This window comes from Capricornis sumatraensis, chromosome 21 (assembly GCF_032405125.1).
Source record: "Capricornis sumatraensis isolate serow.1 chromosome 21, serow.2, whole genome shotgun sequence".
Classification (NCBI taxonomy): Eukaryota; Metazoa; Chordata; class Mammalia; order Artiodactyla; family Bovidae; genus Capricornis; species Capricornis sumatraensis.
In genome coordinates this window covers 63,779,721-63,804,455 of record NC_091089.1, presented here as the reverse complement: position 1 = coordinate 63,804,455, position 24,735 = coordinate 63,779,721, and the positions used below count along the sequence as shown (strand labels likewise).

The 24,735-nt window shown below is 47.5% G+C and overlaps 1 protein-coding gene across 1 annotated transcript in view; it reads right to left on the bottom strand.

The window, feature by feature from the left end:
* PHLPP1 (PH domain and leucine rich repeat protein phosphatase 1) overlaps positions 1–24,735 on the bottom strand; it is a 232,685-nt gene that overhangs the window by 6,165 nt on the left and 201,785 nt on the right. Inside the window, exons 12-15 of the mRNA XM_068993677.1 lie at positions 21,959–22,121; positions 12,794–12,924; positions 9,524–9,628; positions 642–836 (exon numbers count right to left, since the gene is read on the bottom strand). Of these exons, the coding sequence (XP_068849778.1) occupies positions 642–836; positions 9,524–9,628; positions 12,794–12,924; positions 21,959–22,121 (594 nt within the window). The remainder of the gene's footprint in view (positions 1–641; positions 837–9,523; positions 9,629–12,793; positions 12,925–21,958; positions 22,122–24,735) is intronic.

Here is a 24,735-nt window from a genome sequence, read left to right as displayed (position 1 = left end):
ACAGACACACACACACAGACACAGAGACACACACGCACACACAAACACACACAGACGCACAAAGAAACACAGAAAGACACACACACAGACACAGACACACACACACACACATATAGATATACACACAGACACACACACAGATACACAAACACACAGACACACAGAAACAGACACAGACACACATACAAACACACACAGACACACAGACACAGAAACACACAGACACAGACACACACACAGAAACACACAAACACAGACACACACACACACAGAAACAGACACACACGCACAGACACACAGAAGCACACACAAACACAGACAGACACACACAGATACACAGAGACACACACACAGACACACAGATACACAGAGACACACACACAAACACAGACACACACACAGACACATACACACAGACACACACACACAGACACACACACAAACACAGACAGAAACACACACACAGACACACACACAAACACAGACAGAAACACACACACAGACACACACACAGACAGACAGACACACATACACACAGACACACGCACACACACACAACATGGGCAGAATGACTGCACTCCTGGCCTCTGACAGCGTGACCGGGAGCAGGGATGAGGCCCGCGCCGGGCCGGAAGCGCTACCTCTGCATGACGAGGAACGTGTTCACCATGCACTCCTCCCCGCTCCTCGACTTCTGCAGCTCCTCCGCCAGGATGTCGCTCATGGTGCACTGCAGCAGGCTGGGCACCTCCACGTTGCGGTCCCCGTCAAACACACCGTACAGGGCCTCCCGGTTGTCGCGGAAGTTATTCACCGACAGGGCTGCCACACACAACCTGCAAGGCAAAAGCCCCCTGTGCTGAGCCAGCTCGTCTTTTCCTCTCCACGCCCAACCCAACTGTGGTTCCTCTCCCCTCCGCTTAGCCCAGTCTTGTCTCCTTCTTTGTGACGCTGAGTACATTAAGAACAGGTAATACTGTGGCTACTTGATATGAAGCCAACTGGTTAGAAAAGACCCTGATGCGGGGAGACTGAAGGCAGATGGAGAAGCAGGTGTCAGAGGATGAGATGGTTAGATAGCATCACCAACTCAATGGGCAGGAATCTGAGCAAACTCCGGAAAATGAAGAGGAGGAGCCTGGTGTGCTGCAGTCCATGATGCGGCAAAGAGCTGGGCCTGACTTGGTGACTGAACGACAACGCAGAACTACCCTGGCTCATTTTCACCAACTAACTTCTGTGAGCGAAGAAAAACGGTGAGCACATATTACGCTCCATGGCTTTCCCCCACTCTCTTCTGAGGATTTCATTTTTAAATAGTACTGAAAGACTGTAAGAGGCATGGGGAATGACACCAGATTATGAATGCGTATGTCCACATTCTTTCACAAAACATTCATTAAGGAAAACTTCCACAAGGAGCAAAAAACAGAGTCACAACTGAAACACTGGGCAACTAAAGGAAATGTGTATGCTGGCGGGAAACGAGCTGCACAGGTGCTCTGGAGACCTGCAGTCCCTCCACTCAGACTGCTTCCATGGAGGGCACCTGTGTCCCATACACTCTCTAAAACGGACAAACGCCTGGGGCAGAAACAGAAAGCCAGGCCATTAATAAGTGGGGAGATGACTTCAGGCAGCCTAACACACAGGGAACTGGAGTCTTCAGAAAAGAAGAGAGACAGGCAGAAAAATGTTTTGAAGAATTAATAAAGATATTTCAAATCTGATGAAAATGACAAACTTACAGATACAAGAAGCTCAATAAACAGCAAGCAAAAGCAGGTAGAAAAAGCTTAACTGAGGCAAATCAAAATCAAATTGCTGAAAAGCAGGGATAAGTTCCCAGAAATCTCAGGGCCGTGGGGGGCGGCGGCCCAGAGGAGCAACCCCATGTCCAAGGAGTGATGGCTGCGCAGGTGCAGGAGGGCCGAGAGGAGCCACTCCACATTCAAGGTCAGGAGGGGCGGCGGTGAGGAGATACCCCTCGTCCAAGGTAAGGAGCAGCAGCTGCGCTTTGCTGGAGCAGCCGTGAAGAGATACCCCACGTCCAAGGTAAGAGAAACCCAAGTAAGACGGTAGGTGTTGCGAGAAGGCACCAGAGGGCAGACACACTGAAACCATACTCACAGAAATTTAGTCAATCTAATCACACGGAACACAGCCTTGTCTCACCCAATGAAACTAAGCCATGCCCTGTGGGGCCAGCCAAGACGGACGGGCATGGTGGAGAGGTCTGACACAATGTGGTCCACTGGAGAAGGGAATGGCAAACCACTTCAGTATTCTTGCCTTGAGAACGCCATGAACAGTATGAAAAGGCAAAATGATAGGATACTGAAAGAGGAACTCCCCAGGTCGGTAGGTGCCCAATATGCTACTGGAGATCAGTGGAGAAATAACTCCAGAAAGAATGAAGGGATGGAGCCAAAGCAAAAACAATACCCATTTGTGGATGTGACTGGTGATAGAAGCAAGATCTGATGCTGTAAAGAGCAGTATTGCATAGGAACCTGGAATGTCAGGTCCATGAATCAAGGCAAATTGGAAGTGATCAAATAGGAGATGGCAAGAGTGAACATCGACATTCTAGAAATCAGCGAACTAAAATGGACTGGAATGGGTGAATTTTACTCAGATGACCATTATATCTACAACTGCGGGCAGGAATCCCTAAGAAATAGAGTAGCCATCATGGTCAATAAAAGAGTCCGAAATGCAGTACTTGGATGCAATCTCAGAAATGACAGAATGATCTCTGTTTGTTTCCAAGGCAAACTATTCAATATCACAGTAATCCAAGTCTATGCCCCAACCAATAATGCTGAAGAAGCTGAACAGTTGTATAAAGATCTACAAGACCTTTTAGAACTAACACCCAAAAAAGATGTCCTCTTCATTCTAGGGGACTGGAATGCAAAAGTAGGACGTCAAGAAACACCTGGAGTAACAGGCAAATTTGGCCTTGGAATACGGGATGAAGCAGGGCAAAGGCTAATAGAGTTTTTCCAAGAGAGCGCACTGGTCATAGCAAACACCCGCTTCCAACAACACAAGAGAAGACTCTACACATGGACATCACCAGATGGTCAACACCGAAATCAGATTAATTATATTCTTTGCAGCCAAAGATGGAGAAGCTCTATAGAGTCAACAAAAACAAGACCAGGAGCTGACTGTGGCTCAGATCATGAACTCCTTATTGCCAAATTCAGACTTAAATTGAAGAAAGCAGGGAAAACCACTAGACCATTCAGTTATGACCTCAATCAAATGCCTTACGATTATACAGTGGAAGTGAGAAATAGATTTAAGGGCCTAGATCTGATAGATAGAGTGCCTGATGAACTATGGACAGAGGTTCATGACATTGTACAGGAGACAGGGATCAAGACCATCCCCATGAAAAGAAATGCAAAAAACCAAAATGGCTGTCTGGGGAGGCCTTACAAATAGCTGTGAAAAGGACAGAAGCGAAAAGCAAAGGAGAAAAGGAAAGATATAAGCATCTGAATGCAGAGTTCCAAAGAATAGCAAGGAGAGATAAGAAAGCCTTCCTCAGTAATCAATGCAAAGAAATAGAGGAAAACAACAGAATGGGAAAGACTGGAGATCTCTTCAAGAAAATTAGAGATATCAAGGGAACTTTCATGCAAAGACGGGCTCAATAAAGGACAGAAATGGTATGGACTTAACAGAAGCAGAAGATATTAAGAAGAGGTGGCAAGAATACACAGAAGAACTGTACAAAAAAGATCTTCACGACCCACATAATCATGATGGTGTGATCACTCACCTAGAGCCAGACATCCTGGAATGTGAAGTCACGTGGGCCTTAGGAAGCATCACTACAAACAAAGCTAGTGGAGGTGATGGAATTCTAGTTGAGCTGTTTCAACTCCTGAAAGATGATGCTGTGAAAGTGCTGCACTCAATATGCCAGCAAATTTGGAAAACTCAGCAGTGGCCTCAGGACTGGAAAAGGTCAGTTTTCATTGAAATTCCAAAGAAAGGCAATGCCAAAGAATGCTCAAACTACCACACAATTGCTCTCATCTCACATGCTAGTAAAGTAATGCTTAAAATTCTCCAAGCCAGGCTTCAGTAATATGTGAACCGTGAACTCCCTGGTGTTCAAGCTGGTTTTAGAAAAGGCAGAGGAACCAGAGATCAAATTGCCAACATCCGCTGGATCATGGAAAAAGCAAGAGAGTTCCAGAAAAATATCTATTTCTGCTTTATTGACTATGCCAAAGCCTTTGACTCTGTGGATCACAATAAACTGTGGAAAATTCTGAAAGAGATGGGAATACCAGACCACCTAACCTGCCTCTTGAGAAATCTGTATGCAGGTCAGGAAGCAACAGTTAGAACTGGACATGGAACAACAGAGTGGTTCCAAATAGGAAAAGGAGTACGTCAAGGCTGTATAATGTCACCCTGCTTATTTAGCTTATATGTAGAGGACATCATGAGAAATGCTGGGCTGGAGGAAGCACAAGCTGGAATATAGCTTGCCGGGAGAAATATCAATCACCTCAGATATGCAGATGACACCACCCTTATGGTAGAAAGTGAAGAGGAGCTAAAAAGCCTCTTGATGAAAGTGAGAGAGGAGAGTGAAAAAGTTGGCTTAAAGCTCAACATTCAGAAAATGAAGATCAGGGCATCTGGTCCCATCACTTCATGGGAAATAGATGGGCAAACAGTGGAAACAGTGGCTGACTTCATTTTTCTGGGCTCCAAAATCACTGCAGATGGTGATTGCAGCCATGAAATTAAAAAGATGCTTACTCCTTGGAAGGAAAGTTATGACCAACCTAGAGAGCATATTCAAAAGCAGAGACGTTACTTTGCTAACAAAGGTCTGTCTAGTCAAGGCTATGGTTTTTCCTGTGGTCATGTATGGATGTGAGAGTTGGACTGTGAAGAAAGCTGAGCGCTGAAGAATTGATGCTTTTGAGCTGTGGTGTTGGAGAAGACTCGAGAGTCCCTTGGACTGCAAGGAGATCCAACCAGTCCATTCTGAAGATCAACCTGGGGATTTCTTTGGAAGGAATGATGCTAAAGCTGAAGCTCCAGTACTTTGGCCACCTCATGCGAACAGTTGACTCATTGGAAAAGACTCTGATGCTGGGAGAGATTAGGGGCAGGAGAAGGGGACGACAGAGGATGAGACGGCTGGATGGCATCACTGACTTGATGGACGTGAGTCTGAGTGAACTCCGGGAGATGGTGATGGACAGGGAGGCCTGGCATGCTGCAAGTGATAGGGTTGCAAAGAGTCAGACACGACTGAGCGACTGAACTGAACTGGGGGGCAGAGGGAAAGCGTATCCTGCAAGGGAACGAAGGAGCAGAGACAGCAGGGCTCTCGTCCGAAACAAGGCCAGAGACGGAGCAGCAGCGTCTTCAAGACTGACACGGAGACTGTCACCCTTGCTTCCTAAACCCGTGAGAACAGCTTCCAAAGGTGAAGGTGCAAATGGACATTTCCAGACGCACATACAGAAGGCGGCGCTGCGAGCAATCGGAAATGCGCGGGGCAGAAGAGAACGGCCCGCCAGATGGAGATCTGGCTCCACACAAACAAAGGAAGCCCATTGGAAATGACCCACAGGCGAGTACAGAGAAACGCCTCCTTTTTCTTATTTTAAATATCACATTAGGACGGTGCTTCTCGGGACTTCCCTGGCAGTCCATGGTTAAGACTTGACGCCTCCACTACAAGGGGCACAGGCTTGACCCCTCATGGGGGAAGCAGGATCCCACACGCTGCACAGTGCAGCCGAAAAACAAAGGAAACAGTGGTTCAACAGGGGACCCTCTGCCTCCGGAGTCGTCTTTGCTGATAATGACTGGGATGGGGGTGATATTGGCATCCCGGGGGTAGCGGCTGAGGTGCTGCTAAATACTCTGCAATGCACAGGACACCCCATCCCTCCCCTGCTCTCCGACAATAACTATCTGGCTCAAAATGCTGACAGTACTGAGGTGGAGAAATACTTTGGGAAATAACTGTTTAAAGTAAACAACTATAATAACGTGTCCTGGGGTTGGTAACGGAAGCAGAGGCAGACCGTGACGGCGATGGCACAGAGACGAGGAGGGGGGAGCAAGCACACAGCGTAAGCCTCTCACCCCGCATGTGAGAGGGTGGGCCGCAATGAACAAGGGCAAGGTTCACTGCAGACCCGAAGCAAGCCACACACACACAGAGTGGAACCAGTGAGCGCAAACCCAAGAGATAACAAGGAATGGGAAATGACCCAAAGGAATGAAGGAAAGGAGAATCAAGAACAGATGAGGCAACAGAAGACAGACGTTATTGAGCTGGCAGGTGTAAACGTAAGCACATCAGCATTTCATTAAGTGTGAAAATGGCCTAGGCACTACCCAAAAAGGTTCAGATTATATTAAAAAGCAAGACTTAACCATATGCTGCTAATAAGAAATATACTTTAAACATAAAGACACAAATAGGTTAAAAGCAAAAAAGATTCGAAATGATATACAGTGGCCCCCTAAACAACACAGGTTTAAACTGCATGGGTCCCTTATACGTTAACTTTTTTTCCCTCTAATACTACTATAGTCCTATACAATCTCTGCAAATGTGGAACCCTGGATGGAAAGGGCTAACCGTAGAGTGACGCATGGATTTCTGATGGTTGGTTGGTGCCTCATATTCCGATGTAGTGGAGGGGTCAACTATACTATGCTACAGTAAACAAAAGGAAGCCAGAGCAGCTACATTAGTGTCAGACCAAATGTATTTCAGCATGAAGAATATTACAGAAATAGCTACTTTATAATGATTAAAGGGTCAGTTCACCACAAAACTAACATTCTACATGTTTCCGCACTTAATAACAGAGCTCTGAAGTACATGAAGCAAAAACTGAGAGAACCACAAGGAGAAACAGACAAGCCGTAATGAACAAGGTCAACCTTGGCCTTGTAATCTTGACCTTGACCCAGATAATCACAGTCTCTCAGGTGCTGACAGAAAGGCAGACAGGAAATCAGTGAGCACAGTCAAGACTTGAAAAACATTTTCAACAAACCCGATCTAAATGACAGCCTACCTGATCTAAATGACAACCTACCTGATTTTTTCCAAATGCACACAAAATATATACCATAATAAACCACGTTTTGGGCCAGAAAATGCCTTAATAATTTTAAAAGATTCAAGTGATTCAAAGTATGTTTTCCAACCACACTGGGAAAATTGGTTAGGAGGAAATTTATAGCTCTAAATGCTTAGACTATTAATACCCTAAGCTCAAATCAGTGACCCAAAATTATTCCTTAAGGAGCTAGAAATTTACAAGCACAATAAATCCAAACAAGCAGAAAATAATAAAACTAAGAGTGGAAGTCAATGAAATAGAAAACAGAAAGACAACAACAAAAAAATTCAATGAAACCAAAAGCTGGTTCTTTGAGAATATCGATAAAACAGAGACCTGAAGCCGATCTGATCAGGATAGAAAGAGAAACGGAAAATGAGACAGGAGGGAGAGGGGAGGCGTCACTACAGACCCTACAGACAGGAAGGAGAGGGGGAAGCGTTACTACAGACCCTACAGAGAGGAAGGAGAGGGGAGGCGTACTACACACCCTACAGACGGGAAGAGGAGGACAATGGTACATTATGGCCAATAAATTTGAAAACTAGATGAAAGTGGACAAATTCTTTGATAGACATAAATTACTAAAGTTCATTCAAGAAGAAAGAGATAATCCTATATTAAAGAAATCATACATTTAGTTATAAACCAAAGAAAACTCCAGGCCCAGGTGGAATTGATTGGCAAATACTAGCAAAAATTTAGGAAGAAATAATATCAAGGCTATAGAAACTTTTCCAGAAGACTGTGGAATCCTGAAGACAAAATACTCCTCTCAACTCAGTTTATGAGGTGAGGCCAGCATCACCCTGATATCAAAATCAGACACCACAAGAAAAAAATTACTGTGAATACAGACGTAATCAACAAATTAGCAGAAGAGTGAGCCCAGCAGAATATAAAAAGGGTAATACATCACGACCACACTGAAACTCATCCTGAAAAGGCACGGCGGATTCAACATTCTAAAATCGATACAATTGATTATCTCAACAGACCAAGATAGGAAAAAATACGATCACCTCAACTGATGCAGAAAAGGCCTATAACAGAAAATCTGATGCACGTTAGAAAAACTCTTAGCAAACTAAGCATAGAAGGGACTTTTCCTAACGTGGTAAAGGAAGCCTACATCTTCTCTAATATTCCATATCACACTCTCAGGGAAAGAGGAAAGGATTGCCGAGTCAGACCCAGCGTGAGCTCCGTTCTGCTTTCTGACCCACGGAAAAGCAGCCAGCATGGCAGCCACAGTTCCACCTTTTCCTTCCCAGGAAGGAAAGCGTGCCAGCAGTGCTCAGCCCCGGAAGCCCCTTGGAGTCCCCTGGGGAGGCTCTAACGCACTCTGGTTTAATGGTCCTCGGTTGGAGAATGTTCTTCAGCACTCCGCACCTGCCTGACTCCAATGAGCACTGAGGGCTGAAGGCCGCTAGCTCTCCTGAGGTCGTCCTGCACTTTCTGTCCCCCTCTGGCCTGCTCGCTCTGAATGCTGGGTGTTCCTGTGCCTTAGCTAACCAAATGACGACTATTCTAATTTACAGGCTCCTTGGCCTTTCTGCCACTGCTGAGCAGTCTCTCAGTCGCATCTGACTCTCTGCGACCCTTTGGACTGTAGCCCACAAGGCTCCTCTGTCCATGGGATTCCCCAGGCAAGAATACTGGAGGGGGTTGCCATGCTCTCCTCCAGGGGATCTTCCCCACCCAGGGGTCAACCTACATCTCCTGCATTGCAGGCGGATTCTTCACCTGCACTGATGATCAGCAACCCTTTATAAAAAGCAAGCCTGCAGAGCAGGATTACGATTCTCAAGAAACCAACATCTGCATGTGAGACAGGGAAGGTTGGTGAAAAGAGGGAAGAGAAAGGAACTTAGATGGACAGGACCTGGTGGCAAGACAAACAGCTGACATTATAGAGAGTGGACATTATACTCCTGACAAGCTGATTGAGACTGTAAAAAACAGCTCCACAGAAATGCTGTCAGCACCTTTAGGGATCGTGAGTAAGGACAATCAAGGCTACTTCTGCTGCTTTAATACTGTCCCTGTTTTGCTTGATAAACAGGCTTCAGAGAAAGATAAAGGGGCTTTTCAAAAGAGCGGGGATGCGTTTCAATACTCATGCATTCTCCAAACACAGGAGTCTACAGAGACATGATGTGTCAGTCACACCGTCTCCTAGCAACCTCTCTCACAAAGAGGATGGCTGTGTGCCAAGCGGGGCTGAGCTAATGTTCCCGCCTAAGTCACGTGGTGGCCTCCCTCTGGGGAAGCATGCCGGAATACAGGTGGCATGGGGAAGTCTGTGCCAGCGACGGGCTTCTCTCTGCCCTGCTACAGCGGGGAGGCAGGCGGGCAGCAGTTCTCATTCCAAAGTTTCAACTTACTTGTTTTTCACCCCTGAAGCTTCGGTGTAGCCGTGGCTCCACACAGCTGGAGCTCCAGAAGCATCTCCTGCCGAAGGCTGATCAATCTTGAAACAGCGGATATTACTGATCAGAGAGACGGAGGGACCGGGAATCATTAAAACAGGACAGGTGCTCATTGCGACCTTTACCTGAGAAACGAGACGCACCCAAGCACTCTGTACTTACCGTTTCTCACTGTGTTTGATGGGTTTGAAACGTTTATCAGCAGCGAGAACTAGCTACTCATCGCAATGAAACCCAAGGGGCACACACAGAGCACGGAGACCAGTTTCTCAGCGTCCGTGGCGGGCACTGAGCCTCCACACTCACCGCGCGGGGCGGCTGCACTCCGCCAGGATGAAAGGCTCTCAGCCTTGGAATGAGAACACGAACTACTGAAGATAGGTGTGTTCTCACAACATGAAGCCCAGACGTGAAAAGAACGAAACCTGAGCTACAACCATACTGTGCTTGGGCGACGTGAGAGAGTTCTGCAGCATTCATCCTCAAATCCCATACTTGCTCACATCACCCCCTTTAAATATTTACAAAACATTACTGGGGACTTGCCGCTCCCTGATGCTTCCAATTCTTTCCTCACGTGCACAGCCAACTGCACTGAGACCAATATCATAAAATAAAAGAGGATAATTCAGTAAATTCCATGTTAGCTACATATATATAAACGGGGAGACAAGTTCTTACCTCACCTTGGCTGTGGTATGCTGTAATTGGTCCAACAGGACCCCAAACAGAAGTATTAAAAGAGTAAACCCTTAAACACAGTTCATTAAAAACCAGCCTACGAGAAAGGATTCAATGCCCAGGAACACGAAGTCATATAGATATGTAGCAGGTTCTTAAAAGGCTGCCTACCACACGGTGAGATAAATCCCCATCTGTAAACTGCCACTAGTTTTTTCCCCCCGTTACTTAAGAGAAAGGGCATATAACCTCAACACCTAAACACTTCTGTCCTAGGACCAGGAATTTAAATTATCTGTTGGCATTCATTCACTCCAAAATATAATAAGCACTGAATACTTTTCCTGAAGCAGTCAACTCAGAAGAAAATCAATATCTTAATAAATATTAACTTTGATTCTAGAAATATTTGGTGGCAATTCCTTTGAAATTTTAAACTATTTCATTAAACAGAAGTTTCTACTCTTAATTACCAGAAAGCATTCACTTTTTCCTTTATCCTAAAAAGCTGAGAAACATAAATATCACAGATGGTGCCAATGGAAAGTTCAGAAATAAAACACGTCATTTTACATCAGTGGGATATATACTCTTTTCAAACACATCAATAAAAGGGTTTTTTAAAAAAGACCTGCTCTTGTTTGCTCTCCTTGTGACCTGGTACCAGATTTGATCCATGTACCACGGTAAGCAATGTGCTGGCTTTCCTAAGGTGTATCACACAGCCTCTCACTGCAGTTTCTACTTACGTTTCTGAACTCTAGAGAAAAATGGAAGGTTCCTTTCTAAAGACATTTATACTTAAAACAAACAAACAAACAGAACAGAGAGCCTTTAAACAATTCCATTTCCTAGCCTGATTATTAAAGAAAAGAATAACCCTGTTCCCCCGACCCCAGCCCCTTCTGGTGAGGCAGCATTCATCCTCCTGAACAGCATGACCAGCGGCTTCTGAAGTGAGCGGGGTGCAGACTCGTGTGCATCCTGAGGGGAGGCTGAGGGGGTCTGGGAGCTGGAGCTTAACCCCGTGGAGCAGTCACTACATGGACCGACGCTGCCTTGTGGAGAACAGACCGGCCAGCCCTCGACAGAGGGTCTAAGTTACACGTTAGGTGTGGGACCTTTACCAAGTGATGAAGGGGCCACAACCGTCTAGACACTGAACAGAGGGTGGCGCTTCTACCTGAAGAGTGAGTGCCATGATGCCACTGTCTGTCACTAACTGTTTTAAGTCCGGAGCCAGAGGGCTTCACGGAGGGCACTCTGGGCACTCCAGTAACGTGCACTCTGCGGTAGAGAACTTAACGGGCCCTGTCCTAGGCCTGTATAATAGTGGGGTCATTCCATCATCTATATGGTTCTGCATTTTTTTCTAACTACATCATGAAAATCTCCCAGTTTGATTTTATATTCATCCTAAGTGTAATCAGAAGCATCTTGATGACTATCCCTATGCCTAAAATGAACAAATTTCTGATTATCTTTTAGAACAAAATTTTTACTACAGAAAACCTTGCTTTAGGTATACGAATACTTTTTAAAGTCTGACACAGATAGCCAATGGCTTTTTAAAAAAGTTATATAAATGGACAATCCTCCATCAGCACCAATTTGAGGGGAAAAATGTTATCATTAAGATATTTCATTTACTATTTCCTTGATACACAATAAAGCTGCACGTCGATCTTTCCATGTAACTATCTGTACTTTATTAAACGTTAATGTCCTTTGCTTATTTTCTGCTTGAATGAGTACTCAGCATTACTGACTCATACGTAACTATGTATAACATAAATATCAAAACCAATCTATACATACTGACTTCTCTTGTGATTCCCCCACTCTCTTTTTTGGCCTTAAAAGTTCTTTTCTGGTTTGTGAATGTATTTATATGATTTCTTCTTACTTTTAAAAATCATTTCATGGTACAGATGTGACTCTTGCATTTAGCTGGGGTTTATTTTGGCAATAGAAATTTGTCTTTTATTTTTCTCCAAAGAGCTGCTCCCATTTATTAACAAATTTTTATACATTTTTAACACAAAACGACATTTGATATTTGTAAACACTAAAAGTTATCTGTATAAGGATGAAATATGTCTTGATAATCCGTATATTCTTAGTTCTGAAAAGTCCTTTAAACAGCGTGTAGGCCACTCTGCTTTAAAGATGAAAGCCCTAAGGCCTGGACACCCTGAGGGGCCTGGGCCAAGGCTCTGTGTCCTGGCGGAGCCGTGGGGAGGGCTGTGGCCTCCTCTGTCTGTGAATCTCCCTTCCTACTTTGCTTCCACCGCTCTCACCTCCTTTTTGTCTGGACACTTTCTCAAAAACCTTCTGGGAGGACATATGAGTGTCCAATCATCTGAAAAACCTTTCTGGCTGTCCGTCCATCTTGGTCAACTACAGACTCACAAATCCCTTCACTCCGAGTCTGAGCAGACAGACCACGTGAGTCAGACGCCTCCCATCCCATTTCCTGTCTGCACCGAGCAGCAAGCATCCGCCTCAGGGAACAGGGCAGGGCAGCGCCTCACAAGGACTTACTTCAGCAGCTCCAGGGTTCTGTGATCAAGGGCGAGCCGGGGGTTTCCAGTCAGGTCCAGCTCTTGCAGCTTCGGAGGCAGGTTTTCGGGTAATGTGACTTCACTTAGCTCGTTACAGCTCAGGTCTACACACTGAAGGAAAAGTGGAAACGAGAAGACACGGCCTGCAGAAGTGGCTCACGTGGCTCTAAGGCTCTGTTGCAGGAGAATCGCTCTGACGATTCACTGCACCATGAGAGCGAAACGCAGGAACTGTGTCTGACTGCGGTTCAGCCCTAAACATTTACAACAAACGAGGGCTTCCCTGGGCTCAGACGGTAAAGAGTCTGCCTGCAATGCAGGAGACCTGGGTTCACTCTTTGGGTTGGGACAATCCCCTGGAGGAGGGCATGGCAACCCACTCCAGTATTCTCGCCTGGAGAATCCTATGCACAGAGGAGCCTGGCGGGCTACAGTCCCTGGGGTTTCAGAGAGTCGGACACGACTTAGTGACTACTCCACCACCACCCTTTAACGTCTGAACACAGTGTTAGAATTCTGTATCTTTCTTTAGCCTTATTATTAATATAAAAATCATAAATGTAGGTACAATTTCATTACATGTCACTTACTCTAGATCTCCACTCTCAAGATTCACTTGATCTAAATGTTAGTAACAGGGACGTGGCCATCTCCTCCTGTTGGCTGTTTTACACATGATGGCTGCATATCACCTGGACCTGGATGAAACTCTGATAATACTGCTTCATAGTGGGCTATTCTGGTAGCATGGTCTGTATACATCAGTACAGAGAAAAGAACACATCCCACAGTGTCAATACAATCTCCTGGTGGTGATGAAACATGAGCTTAAGGACTGACAGGTGTGGGCAATGTAGAAGGCTAAACAGTTGACACACGAATTCGGAGGTCAGAGTATGTATTAAGGGGAAAGATTAAAGACATCGTGGAACATCACTGAATTTTATGAAATTGGTTAGCAACGTTTTTTAATGTTACCTCTAAAGATGTAAACTTTTACGATTCCATAGACATAAAATCGCTCCTTCTTTAAATTACGATTATAAACGAGTTCAGCGGGGTATCACTTATAAAGTTGGCCTTGGGGACGGCGGTGCAGATCCTAACAGCCGGGCTCGCGCACCAGCCCCACCCAGGCCCACCCAGCCACCAGTCCTGAGCTCCCTGCAGCCAGTCCCTCGCCGTCTACTTCCACCATCCTGTTCTGACCTCACGTCTGCCCTGAGGACGATGGCCGCTGCCCAGCTTTGCTTTCAGCCTCCCTTTCCCCTGAGCCGCTGCCCACGGTGCTGCCAGGGCGGCTTTCTGCCGTGGCTTGTTCTACCTCATTCCACTCCAGCCTCAGTCTTTCCTCCGCCCTGCCACCCTTCAACCTGTGCCCGAGGTCCTCAGCTGGTCAGCTGTGGCCTTCAGCCCGCCTTTCAGCACCTGCCTCCTCTCACGCACTGTCCAGCTGTCAGAGCGAACGCTTGCGCCAACCTGTTCTCACCTGTCTGTGCCCTGGCACACCGTCCTCTGTGAAGAGAACTCTTCATGCTATCCTCGCTGCATCTCCTCCCATGTCGGGTGCGTGTTTAGCACGCTGCACAAAGCAGAAGCTCACCGACGCTTTCACCACAAGGAGAAACAAACAGACGACTGCCCACCGCGGCGCAGACGATCACTTGCTGCCTGAGTAGCTGAATGGGTCTTAATGGATCTGCTAGGGTGGGAACTGCAATGTGCATGCTTAGGTCCGATTCAGTCTAGAGTAGGCGGCACTGCGAAGGAACTGGTGTGGTTTTAATGTGACTGCTTCTGCACGAGAAGGCAACTCACTCCATTAAGGGCAGACTGAGCAGAGAAGCACCCCCAATATAGTTGTGCACGCTGAAGGAGGTGTATTCCTAAAAATTACAGGACGTTGCTCTCTGGTCCCAACCTCTGGTGTCAGCACAGATAGTGAGTGCTTTGCTCACAAGCACTGTTTCCTGTTCTTTTAATAGTCTTTCACAGATGCTTGCTGACTGAATAAGCAAAAGAAGAACTTCAATTTGTAAAAGTGTTAATTGCTCAGTTGTGTCTGACTCTTTGCAATCCCATGGACTGCAGCCCACGAGGCTCCTCTGTCCATAGGATTCTCCAGGCAGGAATACTGGACTGGGTTGCCATTCCCTTCTCCATTAATTTGTAAAGACCCTTTCTTTTAAGTTTATACACAGTATCTCTGATTTTTCTCAACTGGATTTTAGATTTAGGAAACCTTATTGGCAACATCTTGACAAAAATGACCATCACGGTAAAACTTTTTTCAAAAAAATCCTCAATCCACCAACTACTATTCCATTCCTGCTAATAGTAAATTCCCTTAAACACCAAAACTATTTCTAAAACCCAACTTTAATGAAATGCATCCTATATATAAGCTAAGCAATTCCTTTCCATCATTTCTTCTTGACACTGGTTATGTGTGCCCTTGGGGAGACTCAGTGGTATATCACAGAGTTACAGAACACCAGGACACCTGGGGGCATCAGTGTTACTAAGAAGACGATGGAGCCTTCACTTTTATCTTAAAATTAAAAGAAATGGTAACAGAGTAGAACACAAAATTAGCATGTAATTTTAGATCAGAAAGGAGACATCACAGAAGTTTACAGATGACTGCAGGTCCTATTCCAGACTTCCGGGCGTGTGATCTCACCTCTTCTCCCCGTGGACAGGAGACTGTCGAGACCCTGGCAGTGCCCACTCCCTGTCAAGCCCTCTGAGGAGACTGTCGAGACCTGGCAGTGCCCACTTCCCGCCAAGCCCTCTGAGGAGACTGTCGAGACCTGGCAGTGCCCACTTCCCGCCAAGCTCTCTGAGGAGACTGTCAAGACCTGGCAGTGCCCACTTCCCTCTGAGGAGACTGTCGAGCCCATGGCAGTGCCCACTTCCCTCTGAGGAGACTGTCAAGCCCCTGGCAGCGCCCACTCCCCGCCATGCTCTCTGAGGAGACTGTTGAGCCCCTGGCAAGGCCCACTCCCCGCCATGCTCTCTGAGGAGACTGTTGAGCCCCTGGCAGTGCCCACTCCCAGCCACACTCTGAGGAGACTGTCGAGACCTGGCAGTGCCCACTTCCCTCTGTGGAGACTGTCGAGACCCTGGCAGTGTCCACTGCCCACCATGCTCTCTGAGGAGACTGTCGAGCCCATGGCAGTGCCCACTTCCCTCTGAGGAGACTGTCAAGCCCCTGGCAGCACCCACTCCCCGCCATGCTCTCTGAGGAGACTGTTGAGCCCCTGGCAAGGCCCACTCCCCGCCATGCTCTCTGAGGAGACTGTTGAGCCCCTGGCAGTGCCCACTCCCAGCCACGCTCTGAGGAGACTGTCGAGACCTGGCAGTGCCCACTTCCCTCTGTGGAGACTGTCGAGACCCTGGCAGTGCCCACTCCCCGCCACGCTCTCTGAGGAGACTGTCGAGACCTGGCAGTGCCTACTCCCTGCCAAGCCCTCTGAGGAGACTGTCGAGACCTGGCAGTGTCCACTGCCTGCCACGCTCTCTGAGGAGACTGTCGAGCCCATGGCAGTGCCCACTCCCCGCCAAGCTCTCTGAGGAGACTGTCAAGACCCTGGCAGTGCCCACTTCCCTCTGAGCAGACTGTCAAGCCCCTAGCAGCACCCACTCCTCGCCACGCTCTCTGAGGAGACTGTTGAGCCCCTGGAAGTGCCCACTCCCAGCCACGCTCTCTGAGGAGACTGTCGAGACCTGGCAGTGCCCACTTCCCTCTGTGGAGATTGTCGAGACCCTGGCAGTGCCCACTCCCCGCCACGCTCTCTGAGGAGACTGTCGAGCCCATGGCAGTGCCTACTCCCCGCCAAGCCCTCTGAGGACGCACGGCCACAAGTGCTCCTCTCCCCGGGGTGCCTCTGAAGGGACGCGTTTCACACACGGAACTCTCAGAGGGCCAGCTGTCTACCTGCATGTACACACAGCCCGCTTCATAAGACGGAAGCAGTATTTGGCTGGAAAGGGCGTGGCTTCGTGCTTAAAAGACCTGCTGAAATAATTTTTCAAACTTGAGTCAAAAAAACAAGCCAATCTGTGTGAGTCAATGCTTTACCCCGACTCTGAGGGAGAGAGAGGGTGCCCACTTCCCGCTTTCCTCTGAGAGGAAACCAGGCCCAGGTCTCCTGTGGGCTGTGAGTCCAAGGAGGCAGAGAGAAAAGCGGCTTCTGCGGCCCTGTCCTGGGAGACACAAGCTTCTGTTCCAAACAGGGATGGGTGCCAGACTCCCCAAATCTTGGAATAATCCTAAATGACGAATACCCAGATTCCAGGGCCAAAAAGACAACTGTTCCTGCTTCCTGGCTTCTGGATATTTCGGTTCCTGTGTGACCTGTGGAGTCTAGAAGGTCAGCTGCTGCTGCTGCCAAGTCGCTTCAGTCGTGTCCAACTCTGTGTGACCCCACAGATGGCACCAACCCAAACTGCCAGTGACCTGGTCCCTGGCATGTCTTTACTTCCCTTGCCCTCCTCTCTGAAGACTTTATGCCTCTTCTTTCATCCGCTGTGGCCTGCCGCTTCCCCACGTGCTTTGTGTTTCACGACTGAGCTGGTTCTCTCGCTCTCTTCCCACTTTAGAAACAACAAACATGGCTCGATTCTAAGGGAAATCCAACTTCCTGGATCCACTGTCCTCAAGACTGCGGTGTATTAAACACGCTTCGTACTCCATTTCCCAGTGAAAACAGCAGTCCTAGAGATGACGTCACTCAACGTATCCAAATGGGTTATTACTTCACAGCACAAACATGAAAATAACCTTCTGGGGAGAACTTAAAACATTTTAAAATATGCTGTTCACCTAGTGGCCAGAATCAGGACTCTACAGGAAAACGGAGAATTTAACAATAGTTGCTGGTATATGGTGTTTAAATTTCATCTGCTGTGTCACACGTTAATTTCACCTGCTTAAACCACACTTCAAAAATGGCAGGAATACATCACTAATTGGAAGTAATTCAACGAGAAGCTTGGGTTTTGGTGCAAAGCTCCTATACTATTGACGTGGTGGCCGTGGAGTGAGGTGAGGGGCCCCTGGGTGAGAAGGGCTCCCTGGGCCGCCAGCACCGGGGGCCTAGACAAGGACGTCGGCCGGGACCAGCCAAGCCGAGCCTGCCTGACGTGGTGACTCGAGGGCCAGGCTTTCCTCTCTGGCTGACTGACGGTGGATCTGTGCCCAGGAGGGCGTGTGTCTATTTTAGAATCGGAACAGAGCACGGCCGGCTCCAGAACCCAGGACTGGTGGTGGGTTTGGAAGAAAGTGCCGAACAACGGTGAAGACGGTAATCCTAGGGAACAAAGCTTCTACGACTGGGAGCGCTTCAGTGCACCAGAAAACTCTAAAAAGTCAACTTTTTTCCTACTAACTTATAGGACCTTCTGGCCCACATAGAGAATTTGTTGCCTGACGATCACTCTGCAAGATGTCGCCGAATGCACCAAGATGAGGCAAGCCTACACCTACGTTTTACCCAAGATCAGGGGAGACATGTGGTCTCTGTTCTAGGGGTATGCGAATAATGGCCTAATTTTACAAGTTTCAAAATTTACATTTTAGTATATATATTTTAGTAAGAAAACTTGTTTATCCTTTTAAATGATAATTGGTTTTAAAGCTTTGGTAACAAAGCTGTGAACAAGCCCTCTCCTTTAACGTCTTAAAAGATGAGACTGCTCACAGAGAACTAGCTAAATATAACGGGACCTTATTCTTCTTTAACCTATGTTATCTGCTAATGTTTATAACTGCAATAATTCTAACATGTTTTATGAAACACCTCACAATTACTGTACTTTATTTTCAAGAAGCATTAAGAATATAATCTAGGGTTTCTACTGTCAGTCACTCAGCCACGTCCAACTCTTGGCCGACCCACGGACTGCAGCCGGCCAGGCTCCTCTGTTCATGGGATCCTTCAGGCAAGAATACTGGGGTGGGGTGCCATTGCTTGTCCAGGGGAATCTTCCCTCCAAACCTAGGGATCAAACCTGGGTCTCCTGCATTGCAGGCAGATGGATTCTGACCATCTGAATCACAACAAAATTTTAACATAGGCTAGAGAAGGCAATGGCAACCCACTACAGTGTTCTTGCCTGGAGAATCCCAGGGACGGGGGAGCCTGGTGGGCTGCCGTCCACGGGGTCGCAGAGAGTCAGACACAACTGATGCGACTCAGCAGCAGCAGCAGCGGCGTATTTCCACTTATAAAAAATGATTTCTTTTATATTAAAAGCATGCTTCACGGCTCAGTTGGCAGTGACGACTCAGGTGTTTTGTCATTTGTTTACAGCCACTATTTTACCAGGAATTTCCTTCTGGATGGTTTAAATGTGTGTAAATACTTACATAGCTACTTAAAACAGCCTCATATGAAATATGAATGAGTTGTTTCTCATATGAAGTCACACTAAAATAGCAATCCCGAGCTCTCAGACAGTGTAACCGTCACTTTTCCAACAACACCGTCTGTCCAGGGCTGCAAAGTCCACACTTTTGTATGTAAAGGATGCTTGATACTGCTCATCACCGACAACCCCCCGAAATAAAGCCCCAACAACAAAACATCTCTTGGTCATGGGATTGCTGGATCAGAAAGACTGGGCATTTTTAACATAAGAAAAATGCCAAGATATAATATCGGGGATTAAAAAAAGCCTATTAAAAAATAAAACCAAAAGTAAAGTCTTAAAAGTGGCTGTAGGACTTCCCTGGTGGTCCAGCGGCTAGGATGCCGGGTTTTCACTGCCAGAGCCCTGGGTTTAAACCCTAGGGGAGGAACTGAGACCCCGCAAGCCACTGGTGCAGCTCCGGCCACACACACCCCCCAACGCAGGGGCGTCAAGCAGGGCACAGAGGGCAGACGCAGGGAAGGGGTGAAACGAGACACAACGCGCCGACTTGAAGCCGGGAGCCCAGGCAAGGGGCAAGGGCCGAAGAGAAAGTCTGCTTTCGCACGACAACATTCACATCATGCAAAACCTAGTCAAAACCTGAAACCTGTAAATGTCCATCTGCATTTTAAACCAGATGCTTAAAAACAAAAGAATCTACAGCTAGGAGTCCAATAACATTAAAAGGCAGGTGCAGAAAATAAGAGTAGTGCACAGGAGGTTAACCGTGAGGCTGGGGTGCACAGGGCCCTGTTTAATGAGCCCCCGAGACACACCACACCCCCTCCCAGGATTGGCCAGCAAGCAGCCCCCGGCAGGCTCAGCTGTCAGCACAGCGCCCGTGCTGGGGTCAGAGAAGCCTGTGCTTAAGTGACAGGCTTCCTGGATTCTGCTGCTCATCAGCCAAGACAGCTGCTCCGTATACCCAGTATCAGAGCCGACCCCGTGGAGGCCTCGTCGCTAACAGTGGTGCACACCGCGTGCTCTGCTCCGTATACCCAGTATCAGAGCCGACCCCGTGGAGGCCTTGTCGCTAACAGTGGCGCACACCGCGTGCTCTGCTCCGTATACCCAGTATCAGAGCCGACCCCGTGGAGGCCTCGTCGCTAACAGTGGCGCACACCGCGTGCTCTCGCCAGAGTTCTTGCTTCTCAGATGCTCTGCGTGCTGTGTCCCACTTCATCCGCACGGCAACACTGCGACTCTGTGCCGCTCCTCCCCTCGTTGTGCAGATGCGGAAGCAGAACAGGTAAGTGACTCTGCGCTGGAATCCAGCTCTAGATGTCTCCCTTTCAGAAGCCCACCTCTTAACCCACTGTAAGAGGTACTATAAAGTGAAAACAGAATGCTTCTGGGACCTCCCTGGTGGTGCCGTGGTTACGGCTGTGCCTCCACTGCAGGGGGCCGGGTTCCATCCCTGGTCGGGGAACTAAGATCACGCGAGCCAGACAGCATGGCAAAAAAAAAAAAAAATTCTGTGAGTTTTCAGTTAAGTATTCTAAAATGCCACAGTCATATATGAGATTTCAGTGCTCAAAGTAAAATACTTCATGATCTAAAGCAAACACACACACACACACACACACACACACACACACACTTATCACATGGCTCGTACACACCTCAACCACGTCATGTAGTCCTGTGATGAAAAATCGTTCATGCTATTCAAAGTGACTTCAAACAGGATGACATCTGTTCCTTTTTTAGGAGATCAGAACACATCCTGAATCTATAATCAGTTTTCTCTCTTTGTTAAGCATAAAACTAACAATCAGAGATGCTGGGACACGAATGAAAGAGCTTCCTACTCTGCTGCTGCTGCGGAGTCGCTTCAGGCGTGTCCGACTCTGTGCGACCCCATAGACGGCAGCCCACCAGGCTCCTCTGTCCCTGGGATTGTGCCCCCCCCCAAAAAAACCGTTAGATGACGTTCCTGCTAGTGAACCAGTTTCATCCCGTGAGACTGCTCACAGTCACGAGGTGCAGAAAGCCTCTGCCACCAAGCTGCCGTCTTCACTGACACAGGCCAGCTTCTTTTGCGGCACCTCAGCTTCCTTGCCTACCGAATGGGAGATACCACTTGTTCTGCCAGCGTCATTCAACTAAAGTGCACGTCTGGTCTTGAAACAGCAGTGAGACTACATGTGCACAGGCAATTACTAGTATGCCACAGTGCTGCGGGGATGCTGCTGTTTAATCGGGGCATGGGGTGCGGGGTGCTGCTGGCTCTTTCAAACTCCTATCACGCCTGGCTGAGTCTTTGAGTCTCACAGACACCCTGGAAAAAGGTGCAACAGGTGCTGTTAGACAGATGGGAACGAGTGAGGCGGCTACACGGCTGATGTCCAGTCGCAAGTAGTGTTCCATCCCTCGGGACCCCACGGACAGTAGCCCACCAGGCTCCTGTGTCCATGGGGCCCCAGGCAAGAGCACTGCAGCGGGTGCCGTTCCCTCCTGCAGGGCGTCTTCCCGGCCTCCTGTGTCTCTACAGGCAGACTCTTGGCCTCTGAGCCACCTTCCCCACTTCCAGCCCAGGGCTTCTTGTTTTCTGGTTTCCCCCCTTGTTCAGCTCAGCAGTGTGGCCCAGCAGCGAAGAGGATGGAGCAAGAACAACAGAAGCGTCTTCACCCCAAGCAGACCCGGGGGGAGCCAGTATCCGGAGCCAGTGACTCACAGGAAGCACGTCTGCGGCCTGACGCCTGGGGTCACGGGCTTGGCCACGTACCTTGATCTCCGGGAGCTGCATAACCTCGGGGAAGACTTCGATGCAGTTGGAGTGAGCAGTCACTGTGTGCATGCGTCTGCAGCTCATGATGGTCGTCGGGACGGCCTTCAGTTTATTCCCACTGAGGTCAATCTCTTCAAGTTCCTCCAGTTTTGCCATTTTACTAAAAAAAAGAGAAAATCCAAGGTGGGAAAGTCACAAAACAACTAGAAAGAAATTTAAAAAGAAAATACTAATAATAGATAATGAGAACCAAAGGGTAATTTAGTCTGAAGATTCTTTAAAGACTCACTCGGAATCATTGTAACGAGTGATTTGCTCAATCACCTTTTCGCTGCTGTTTTGAGGATCAAAGGATCTTAACGCCTCCTTTCCTACTGCAGGGGCTTCCCTGGTGGCTCAGACAGTGAAGACTCTGCTCGCAACGCAGGAGACGCAAGAAACCTGAGTTCAATCACTGGGTCAGGAAGATCCCCTGGAGTAGGAAATGGCAACCCACTCCAGCACTCTGGCCTGGAGAATTCCAAGGACAGAGGAGCCTGGTGGGCTACAGTCCACGGGGTCGCAAAGAGCTGGGCATGACTGAGAAACTAACATACATGCTTTTCTTACTACAAAACAAAAAGTCTTAGCTTCAACTCTTTAAACTGGCCATAAGAAGAAAAATGGATGTCCGCTTCCTATTAAAACTCCGTGTGTGAATTAAGTTATCCTGGCAACAATCACTTTGCTATGTGGCTTAGTCTGAACTTCGTGAAAATCCTACCTGAATGGGTCAAAAGTCTGCATTAATCCAGTATATGTGCTTTAAAGAGCTTAGTTTAAGAGTAGGGTTTCTTTGTACTGGCACTGAGACCTCAAGGGGATACAGAGGAGAAGAGGGAAGGCTTATATGAAGATATGCTTTCTCCTGAAACCCACTCCGCAAATTCCTCCAGCATCACATGTGATAAGGAAGTGGCGGTGATGAGGAGAATGCTGATGGGCCACCCGGTCACCTCGAGACTGTCTGCGTGAGTGTGTCAGTCACTCAGTCGTGTCCGACTCTTCGAGACCCCACAGGCTGTAGCCCACCAGGCTCCTCTGTCCATGGAATTCTCCAGGCAAGAATACTGGAGTGGGTAGTCATTCCCTTCCCCAGGGGACCCTCCCCACCCAGGGATCAAACCCAGGTCTCCTGCATTGCAGGTGGATTCTTTACTGTCTGAGCCACTGAGAGATCTTCTGGCTGAGCCAAATTCAATCTGTACCCAAAGAAATTCCTTTCAACTTCTGCTAAAATCTACAAAGAAAGCACCTTTCTGACTTTACCTTAATAACACACCCGAATATAATTTCCCTGATGGCTCAGCTGGTAAAGAATCCACCTGTAATGCAGGAGGCCTGGGTTCAATCCCTGGGTTGGAAAGATGCCCTGGAGAAGGGAAAGGCTACCCATTCCAGTATTTGGCCTGGAGAATTCCATGGACTGTACAGTCTAGAATTAACCTTATAGTCTAGAATTAACATTTGTTATATTAATCAATAATTACAGTAAGCAAATAAAGAAAAAATTCCAGAGTTAGGGGTTTCCTATATTTTCTGCAAATCTAGACGGGGAAAGTTCCCCCGCCCCCACCCCCAGCCCCACACGCATCTACCACTCCTCTGACCCCTTTTCCACTGCGGGTGATGCCGGAGTCTTAACAGGCACCACAGTTACTGGTATCTTACCTGCCTGCTGCAGTTTCACTTGTCACAATAAACTATGCAAACAATTCAGCAAGAAACCCTTTATGGCCTTCTGTTATTTCTCAAACATAAAGTTACTTTACTTGGTTACTTGAAGATATATAGCAAGATACAAGAACTAAGTTTTCACCTTATGAAATCAGATCTTTTAATATCATAAACATTCAACATAGTGTTAGGGTACGCTACAAACACCCCTGTATGTACCAACTGTGAAGTAATCCGTCTCTGACAGCCTGAATTTGTAAGAGATTGTTGTTTGAATATGTCACATATTTTGAAAAGAAATGGGAAGAAATCAATAAGCAACAGGCATGAAAGATTCAAAATATGGAAATCAGGCCCAAGGAAGAAAATGTTAAAGAAATTTCCATGCCTCAACATAGAATGAAGGTGGAAAAAAACCCAAGTTTCTGTATTTAGGGCAGCCACCAGTGGCCTGGGTCGCTCGGGGGAACCCTCAGAGCCTGAGGGGACTGCTGTGCTTGGTCACTAACCACCTTACAGAGGGTGGGGAGCCCTTCCAAGGCTGTGATTCTTATGGGACTACCAGGTTTTCTTCTAAAAACAGCAGCTCATTCCATAGCAAAAGAAAAATACATAACGATTAAAAAGAAAAAAGAAAGAAAAACTTAAACGTCAACATCAGATGAGCAGGAGAAAATCAGTGTCCACTACGCACCAGAGCAGCACTGGACGGCGATGCGTGTCTGGGCCTCCCCGTTTCAGGAAGGGCTTCAACAGACTGCCGACCTTGATGGCCACAGAGGGAGGCTGTGCCAGCATCCAGCTTTGGCCCAATGCTAAGCTGCAGTTAGTTAACAGCACCCCCTGGGGTTAGCGTTTGCTTCTTTGATGTGTGGGTGTGAGTTCTAGGACCTGACTTGTTAAATGGATAAATGCCAATGACACAGAAGCAGAGTAAGTCCTCCACGGCAGGCTCAGTGTGCAGATTCATTCAAGGCAAGATACAGTGCTACTGTTTCCCAGATTACAAATTCAAATTAAAATAGACTTAAAAGTGGAATTTTCTGAGAGCCATCAAT